General features: G+C 42.9%; 1 protein-coding gene across 1 annotated transcript in view; it reads left to right on the top strand.

Moving 5' to 3' along the window:
- LOC114564204 (leishmanolysin-like peptidase) overlaps window positions 1-8,116 on the top strand; it is a 9,843-nt gene extending 1,727 nt beyond the window's left edge. The window contains exons 2-6 of the mRNA XM_028591443.1: window positions 64-167; window positions 274-304; window positions 1,690-1,748; window positions 5,646-5,827; window positions 8,034-8,116. Of these exons, the coding sequence (XP_028447244.1) occupies window positions 64-167; window positions 274-304; window positions 1,690-1,748; window positions 5,646-5,827; window positions 8,034-8,116 (459 nt within the window). The remainder of the gene's footprint in view (window positions 1-63; window positions 168-273; window positions 305-1,689; window positions 1,749-5,645; window positions 5,828-8,033) is intronic.
- Window positions 8,117-10,000: the final 1,884 nt, after the last annotated feature.

Raw genomic sequence — 10,000 nt, 5'->3', positions numbered from 1 at the left:
GGACTTGTTTTAGTAAAGTTTGTGTGAATGTGTTTTCCCATTATGTCTCTGGGCTTCTTTTAGGTCGTCCATCACGTGCACCTGAAGCCTGAGCGCCTAACGAAGAGAAGCTCCCCCGACAACCTCCAGCTGAAGATCAAGATCATCTACGACTACAGCGTTGACCAGTAAATACCGCAGCCGCTCAAAACTACTTCTAAAGCTGCCCATTTGATAGTTGATCAGCCAGTTGTTCCCACTTTCTGCACTCTCACTCTCTCTCTCTCTCCGCAGGCTTCCTGCAGACAAGAGGAGACTAGTGAAGGTGAGGAACGCCCGAGCTCCCATGACATGCTGCGTTTTTTTGATGCTTTCATACACCTTAGTGGTCCCCTAATACTGTATCTGAAGTCTCTTTTATATAGACCTTAGTGGTCCCCCCTAATACTGTATCTGAAGTCTCTTTTATATAGACCTTAGTGGTCCCTTAATACTGTATCTGAAGTCTCTTTTATATAGACCTTAGTGGTCCCCTAATACTGTACCTGAAGTCTCTTTTGAAGTCTCTTTATATAGACCTTAGTGGTCCCCTAATACTGTATCTGAAGTCTCTTTTATATAGACCTTAGTGGTCCCCTAATACTGTATCTGAAGTCTCTTTTATATAGACCTTAGTGGTCCCCCTAATACTGTATCTGAAGTCTCTTAGTGGTTTTTATATAGACCTTAGTGGTCCCTAATACTGTATCTGAAGTCTCTTTTATATAGACCTTAGTGGTCCCCTAATACTGTATCTGAAGTCTCTTTTATATAGACCTTAGTGGTCCCCTAATACTGTATCTGAAGTCTCTTTTTATATAGACCTTAGTGGTCCCCTAATACTGTATCTGAAGTCTCTTTCCCAAAATTCAGCCTTGGTGCAGAATTACAGCCACTAGAGCCAGTCCCACAATGATCTTTCCTTAGGATGCACCATTTCTGTGTCTGTAGCTATTGAGGAGGAGAGAGGATGGGGGGGGCAAGGTGGAGGGTGGGGTGTGGTCTTGACCAACTGCCACTTTGCTCGTTTTGAAAGCCATGATGTCTCTCTCTCTTCATGGGGGTTAAATTCTCTTCTCCTTATGACCTCATAAGGAGAAGAGAGGAGGGGGGCCCATCTGAGCTTTCATTTTCTCAAAGGCAGAGCAGGATACCCAGGGCTCGGGTTTACACCTATCACCATTTCTAGCCACTGGGGGACCATAGGCAGGCTGGGGAACTCATATTAATGTTAAAAACCTCAAAGTGACATTTTCATGTCATGGGACCTTTTTAAAGTCTACACAACAAGTCATAGAATCAACAGAAATGATCCAGCAAAGACAGACAGACAACACGGACTCTAAATACGAAAGTGCAGTGCGCGATTGGAGCTCGAGCCTGTTCAGAAAGGGCTGATTACTTGGTTCCCCACAACTTTATTCAACTATAAGAGCTGCTCGGCTAAGGCTCATCTAGAGATTCAGGGTGTCCCCTTGTTTTGGTCTAGCAAGCCCAACATAAATACATTAAAGTACCATTTACACTGCAGGACTTTAATTTGTAACAGATTATTAAAGTACCATTTACACTGCAGGACTTTAACTTGTAACAGAGTATTATTACAGTGTGGTATTTGTAGTTTTACTGCAGCGAAGGATCTGATTACTACTGTGTGTGTTTTCTCCTCAGGATAAGCTGTTTCCTCCGGCCATCGACTACCTGCAGAGGGCCTTCAGTGTGAGGCGAGGGTGGGGCCTGTGCTGCTCAGCAGGTGTGTGTGTGTGTGTGTGTGTGTGTGTGTGTGTGTGTGTGTGTGTGTGTGTGTGTGTGTGTGTGTGTGTGTGTGTGTGTGTGTGTGTGTGTGTGTGTGTGTGTGTGTGTGTGTGTGTGTGTGTGTGTGTGTGTGTGTGTGTGTGTCTTTGTGCCGTTCTTTTCAAAGAAAAGCTGAACTCCAAGTCTTCCAGAAGACCCCTGTTCACCAGCAGCAGCCATAAGCCCCGCCCCATCGCTCTATACATCCATGTGATTGGCCCGCCAGAGTTTGGTTTTTCCAGCTCGCAAAGCCAACTAGACGAATTCTGGCTGCAAATTACTAGCACAACTAACACTTTTCATATTCAAACGGGCAGCAGAACTAATCCTCGCCCATGTTAACACATCTGACATCTGACTAGGGATGAACCCAATACCGCTTTTTTTCTTTTACTTTGAAGCTTTGGTGCTTTTCAACAGCAAATATTCAAAGTGGCGCCAGAAACCAACATTTCTCTTTTTTTGTTAAGATAATTTTTTGGGGCTTTTCCACCTTTTAATTGGACTGGACAGCTAGTCGAGAAAGGGGGAGAGAGAGAAGACCTGCAGGAAATCTTCACAGGTCGGATTCGAACCCTGTACCTCTCTACCTTTTATGCCTCTCAAGGCCGAGGCATAAGCCTCCAAGTATACAGTACAGGCCAAAAGTTTGACACACCTTCTCATTCAATGTGTTTCCTTTTATTTTCATCACTATTTACATTGTAGATTCTCACTGAAGGCATCAAACTATGAATGAACACATATGGAATTATGTACTTAACAAAAAGTGTGAAATAACTGAAAACATGTCTTATATTTTAGATTCTTCAAAGTAGCCACCCTTTGCTTTTTGTTGATAACTCTGCAAACCCTTGGTGTTTCTCTCAATGAGCTTCATGAGGTAGTCACCTGAAATGGTTTTACCTTCACAGGTGTGCTTTGTCAGGGTTCATTAGTGGAATTATTTCCTTTATTAATAAAAAAAGCAAAGGGTGGCTACTTTGAAGAATCTAAAATATAAGACATGTTTTCAGTTATTTCACACTTTTTGTTAAGTACATAATTCCATATGTGTTCATTCATAGTTTTGATGCCTTCAGTGAGAATCTACAATGTAAATAGTCATGAAAATAAAAAGAAACGCATTGAATGAGAAGGTGTGTCCAAACTTTTGGCCTGTACTGTATGTGCGCCTGTTCTACCTACTGAGCCAACTCGGTCACAGGAAACCAACATTTCCAACTGCAGTTGAAGGCAGCTTTTGAAAAAAAAAAAAAAAGACTAAAAATAAAATGCTTTGAGAATGCTTTTGTTGTTGCAGGACACGGTCACCTGTTGGCACACAAACTCCTGGGCAGTTCAGTGCAGACACACACACACACACACACACACACACACACACACACACACACACACACACAGACACACACTTATATATATACACTATATCGGCATTCTGCAGGCCGTAACTAACATGTTACTATCGTTACCTTTTATCAAATCGCCTGAAGACGACGCCAGGCTTCTACAGTGTAATGTAGTGGGAATGGCCAGTCTAATCTGACTCCAGTTATCTAATTCCCGTGCCTTCTTTCTATCGGACTCAAGCGCACCAGAACACAAAGATCATTCTGAGACGAAGAGTTCAGTTACAAAGTTTACTGAGTCCAGCATAAGAGTTACAACACAGCTGTGGGTTCACAAACAGAGACTAAGTTTCCCTAGCAACAGACATAAAGTCAGGGCTCGGACCACCAAGCTGTCTTGTGAAGTGAGACCCCAATCTATTCTCTCCCTAACTGTCTTTTCTGTTTTTCTGCTTATCTGTCTGGTACACAATGCACTTTTATGCCATGTAAGGCCTAAACTAACTGAGCCATGAGCACGAATACAACTTTAACTGTCAGCAACTTTTAACTGCCAGTATTTCTACAATAACCACGCAGACCTCTAAACACATCATACTGCTCGCTTGTAACTCCGTTACTTGGCTGAGATGGACGACATAGCGTTGCACGAATTACCCAGAAGCTAGCAGACATTTAACTAGCTGCTGTAATCCCGACAGAACACCACACAGTGAATTTCAGCCTGAATGCCCTTTTTTTTTTTTTTTTTTTTTTTTAAAACACTCAATATTCGAATCCCAGAATTACAAAATCCAATACCTACCCATGGGAACAAATATTCAAATATACAAATATTCGGATCCAGACCTACTGACTGACAGCACATATCTCGTATGAGTGAAACGTTAATAAACAATATAGAATAAGGATACAAACGTGTGTGAAGCCCAACGATTGGTTCGCCTGTTGATGCTGTTTCAAGCCCTCAAAACACGACTCGTTACACAAAAAATGTTGCTGATGTTCGTCTTTGAGTCCAGATTTTGGGATTGTGTGTGTCTGTGTCTGTGTCGTGTGGTTTTTCTAAAGTTTTTATCAAAGTCTTTGAGTCTAGATTTGGGTGTATTTCCTTCTGTATTTCAGGGTTTCCGCAGAGTCTTATAAAGTCTTAATTTGACTTGGTGAAACCTGCAGAAACCCTGTTTTTGCAGCTAAGTGGGACTCTTAAGAAACCTTTACCATCCTGTAGTTGCTCTAAGACAGGGATCTTCAACAGGGGGGTCTGGGACCCCTAGGGGGGTTCTCAGAGTCATTGCAGGGGGCCTCAAATTATTGTTGATTTTTGAACGTTTAAAAAAAAAAAAAAATAAAAACTATTTAAAAGTCTTAACATGATTCCAACATATTATTAGCTTTTTACAAATTTCAACTGATGATAGGCTTACTGGCCAGTAAGTAATGTAGTCACTAAGGTAGCTATCACAGATACAGTTCATCCCAAAGATTGACTGTTCCACATCATGATTTATAAAATAATTCATAAAATCATGCCAACAATTATTAGGCTATTTGAATAGCTTGGTATTTTATGCAAAAAAGGTATCTATAAAGGCTTTAGGCTGCCCTAAATATACAAATATAAAATAAATAAATGTACTTAATTTTTACAATATATGTAGTAGGGGGTCCTTGGCTTAATAAACGTTGAAGTACCTTCTCTAAGACTTTAAGGTGCGAGACTTAACACGTTTGCTGAAACGCTGCGAAGTTATTAACGTCAGTTCTTGTTGGTTCCGTGGTCCCAGACAATGTTCACCAACCAGTACCTGAGGAAGAGAGATGACCCCATCGGTACTGTTAGGACGCCTGCGCCGAGGTCACACGGTGCGGCCCCGCTGCTGCATTCTCACAGCACCACCTGTACACACACACACACACACACACACACACACACACACACACACACACACACACACACACACACAGGTCAAGAAAGCATCAGACTAAATAAAACTGCCTTCACTTTTCTTGCTCTTTAAAGCAAATCTCCAAGTCGTAACACACACGACGTAGCCTCGTAATATTCAACTTTTTTCAAACGTTTCTGCGACTTTATTTCCCCAGAGAGAGAGAGGTGCTAACGTTGGATAAAACAAAGCGGAGAGAGAGAGAGATGCTAATGTTAGATAAAACAAGTGGTGGAGCAAGCTAGAGAAAGAACAGAGAGAGAGAGAAAAAACAAAGTTCCCTGTGCAGCACCTGGTCATATCATACAACACGCTGTTATCACGACCCATTTTTTCTTGTTGTTATGGTAACGACAGCTCTGGCTAATCTTGTCATTGGTCAGCTCTCAAAAAAGTGCTTGCGTGGGGCTAAACCGATTAATCATTCGATCAAATAGCTGTTGATTAATTCAATAGTTGGCCCACTGGTTGATAAATCTTTGCAGCTGTAATATTCTGTATTTCGTGACCTTCACCTTTTGTATTTCCCTCGCAGCAATGCAAGGTTTGCAGTGAGTCTGGGAAGTCGCGGCGCCCCGTGGGGCCCCGGACGCCCTGGCGTGGAAGGCTCCGACTTGGGTATGTACGCCAGCCGGCGTGACCACGGGCGCTGCGGCCAGGAGAACATATCGTGGCCCACGCTGGCGCACTGCCAGCTGGAGGCGGAGTTTCTGACAGGTAGGCACAGTGTTACTCTGGTTTGGTTCATGGTGGACACAGTGTTACTCTGGTTTGTCTATGGTGGGCACAGTGTTACTCTGGTTTGGTTCATGGTGGACACAGTGTTACTCTGGTTTGGTTCATGGTGGGTACAGTGTTACTCTGGTTTGGTTCATGGTGGACACAGTGTTACTCTGGTTTGGTTCATGGTGGGCACAGTGTTACTCTGGTTTGGTTAGGTGGGCACAGTGTTACTCTGGTTTGGTTCATGGTGGCACAGTGTTACTCTGGTTTGGTTCAGGTGGGCACAGTGTTACTCTGGTTTGGTTCATGGTGGGCACAGTGTTACTCTGGTTTGGTTCAGGGTGGGCACAGTGTTACTCTGGTTTGGTTCATGGTGGGCACAGTGTGTTACTCTGGTTTGGTTCAGGGGTGGGCACAGTGTTACTCTGGTTTGGTTCATGGTGGGCACAGTGTTACTCTGGTTTGTTCACAGTGTTACTCCTGGTTTGGTTGGGGGTGGCACAGTGTTACCTCTGGTTTGGTTCATGGTGGACACAGTGTTACTCTGGTTTGGTTCAGGGTGGGGCACAGTGTTACTCTGGTTTGGTTCATGGTGGGCACAGTGTTACTCTGGTTTGGTTCAGGGTGGGCACAGTGTTACTCTGGTTTGGTTCAGGGTGGGCACAGTGTTACTCTGGTTTGGTTCATGGTGGCAAACAGTGTTACTCTGGTTTGGTTCATGGTGGGCACAGTGTTACGCTGGTTTGGTCAGGGTGGGCAACAGTGTTACTCTGGTTTGGTTCAGGGTGGGCAGTGTTACAGTTCAAGGGGTGGGCACAGTGCTCTGGTTTGGTTCAGGGTGGGCACAGTGTTACTCTGGTTTGGTTCAGGGTGGGCACAGTGTTACTCTGGTTTGGTTCAGGTGGGCACAGTGTTACTCTGGTTTGGTTCATGGTGGGCTACAGTGTTACTGTGGTTTGGTTCATGGTGGAGCACAGTGTTACTGTGGTTTGGTTCATGGTGGCACAGTGTTACTCTGGTTTTGGTTCAGGGTGGGCACAGTGTTACTCTGGTTTGTTCTAGGTGGGCACAGTGTTACTGTGGTTTTGGTTCATGGTGTCACACATACAGTATATATTGTAGAAATGAAGTTGCATATTCAGGGTTCATACATTTTGGAAAAACCTGGAAAAGTTATGGAATTTGAAAATGCAAATTCCAGGCCTGGAAAGGTTTTGGAAACATAAAAAGACCCAAAAGTTTTAGAAAAGTCATGGAATTTTTTTTAACACAGCATAATAATAATTTGTGATTAATAAATGTATTTTCACGTCGTCTTAACCTCAGCGTTGTAGGCTCGAAGAGATATTATGAATCCTACTATGAACCACATACATTATCATTCATGTTATGGTTAAACCTCCCTGAGGGTAAACTTTAACAAAGATTTGTATTCTTATTGTATAATGGGTCGACTGACATTTTTTAAGGAACACATAGTCATGGAAATTTGCCAAAAAGTAATGAAAAGTATTGGTTAAAATGCATATGAACCCTGCATATATTAAACTGGGCCTACAATAAATACGTTAAAGCCTTTACACAGATCTTTTTTGCATAGAATACAAAGCTCATATTATGCTTTTGGCATTTTCCTTTCCTTTATTGTGTTATATCTTTTGAGTTATGTTATAGTATGGCAAGTCCTTTTGAAGTATGAAAAAAGCCCAAAGTCCGTACTTATTTCAACAGGAAACACTGTTCACAAACTGCTCCAAACTCTCTATTGTAGTCCAGCCTTTACTTCAGAGGCGAACATGGTCACTTTGTAATCGTGTTATAATGCTCGCCTAGCTGCTAGCATGGCACGCCTCATACTCTGCTTCTGACTGGCTAGTAGTCCTTACCTAGGTACTGTCAGGCACGCCCTCACACTCTGCTTCTGACTGGCTGTGGTCCTTGCCTAGGTACCGCCACAAAAAAGTCAGAATTAGCAACAAAAATGTATATATATACATGGTAAACTAAAGAATCAACAGGGAAGATATAACTGTTAATCATCTGCATCAACAGGACTGTGAGACTTGTCATGATACCTCTAACTTTACCCCCGTGTGTGTGTGTGTGTGTGTGTGTGTGTGTGTGTGTGTGTGTGTGTGTGTGTCCTCCAGAGACCGATAGTCAAGCCACGCCAACCTGTGTCCGCCATGATCTCCCTCAGCCTCAGGGTTTGGAGGGATGCTTTCCTCCACCGTCAAACATGAGATCATCCACGCTCTGGTCCGTACAACTTCTTTCTTTTAATCTTTTTAGGTTTGTGTGTGTATTTGTGTCTGTGTCTCTTTGTGTCTATGTGTGTGTGTGTGTGTGTGTGTCTGTGTGTGTGTGTATGTATGTCTGTATGTCTCTGTGTGTGTGTGTGTGTGTGTGTGTGTGTGTGTGTGTGTGTGTGTGTGTTGTGATTTAGGTCTTACATTTTATTCATAAAGGTCTTAAAAATGTGACTTGTTGAAAGCTGTAGAAATCCTTAGGTTATAAAATAGGAGAGTCTAACTCACTGTCCAAGGATCCAACCAATCACCATCCGGGGAACTGAGTGCTGGAGTTGTTGGAGGCCAACCACAGGTATCTTGGGTGCAGCTTGACCAAGCTGGACTGAAGAGAGCCATATGAGCGATGTACCATAAGCCGCCGTCGACTCTATTTTTTTTTAGGGAGGCTGAGGTCATTTAAATCTGCCGAGCCTTGCTATCGCGGGGTCTATCACACACAGTAGTGGCCAGTGGTCTGTTGGGGAGATGGTGTCCACACAGACACTAACAAAGTGAACAAAGCTCCCTCAGAGCCGGCTCGGTGGTCAGGGGCTGAACCAGAGACAGCCCAGCAGGTGTGCAGGGGCCAGAGCATCCAGGTCCCATGGCATGAAATGTCACTTTATGATGTTTTTAACATTAATATGAGTTCCTCAGCCTGCCTATGGTCCCCCAGTGAAGCAAAAATGTTGATAGGTGTAAACCCGAGCCCTGGGTATCCTGCTCTGTGAAAAAAATGAAAGCTCAGATGGGCCAATCTGGAATCTTCTCCTTATGAGGTCATAAGGGAAAGGTTACCTTTCTCCTTTCTCTGAAATTTGGCCCACCCATGAGGAGAGAGCGAGACATCATGGCTTTCAAACGAGCAAAAGTGGCAGTTGGTCAAGACCTGCCCCCCTCTCCTCCTCAATATCTACAGACACAGAAATGATACATCCTAAAAAAGCCTCATTGTGGGACTGGCTCTAGTGGCTGTAATTCTGCACCAAGGCTGAATTTAGGGAAAGAGACTTCAGATACAGTATTAGGGGACCACTAAGGCCTATATAAAGAGACTTCAGATACAGTATTAGGGGGAGAATTATTGAGGGGACCCTATATAAAAGAGACTTCAGATACAGTATTAGGGGACCACTAAGGTCTATATAAAAGAGACTTCAGATACATAGTATTAAGGGACCACTAAGGTCTATATAAAAAGAGATCAGATACAGTATTAGGGGACCACTAAGGTCTATATAAAGAGACTTCAGATATACAGTATTAAGGGGACCACTAAGGCCTATATAAAAAGAGACTTCAGATATAGTATTAGGGGGACCACTAAGGCCTATATAAAAAGACTTCAGATACAGTATTAGGGGACTACTAAGGCCTATATAAAAGAGACTTCAGATACAGTATTAGGGGACTACTAAGGTCTATATAAAGGGCCTTTCGAATACAGTAGGGGACCACTAAGGTCTATATAAAAGAGACTTCAGATACAGTATTAGGGACCACTAAGGTCTATATAAAAGACACTTCAGATACAGTATTAGGGGACCACCTGAGGCCCTATATAAAGAGACTTCAGATACAGTATTAGGGGACCACTAAGGCCTATATAAAAGCATCTGAAGAGCACCATTTCATGGGACCTTTTAAATAAACTAGGATCCATGCTGACCTCTGTCAACAGCAGCTCCTTCAGTCAAACACTGATGGCACCAATGTGCCAGTGGAGGTATGGAAGTCCCTTCCATACCATGCCGACTCCATAATGCTAAATCATTTTCCTTCATTTCATATACAGTATATGTATATATATATATGTATATGTATATATATATATATATATATATATATATATATATATAAGTTTTAGTTTGTTTTA

The sequence above is a fragment of the Perca flavescens genome, chromosome 11 (genome assembly GCF_004354835.1).
Source record: "Perca flavescens isolate YP-PL-M2 chromosome 11, PFLA_1.0, whole genome shotgun sequence".
NCBI classification, from domain to species: Eukaryota; Metazoa; Chordata; class Actinopteri; order Perciformes; family Percidae; genus Perca; species Perca flavescens.
This window is presented reverse-complemented; position numbering and strand designations above follow the sequence as displayed.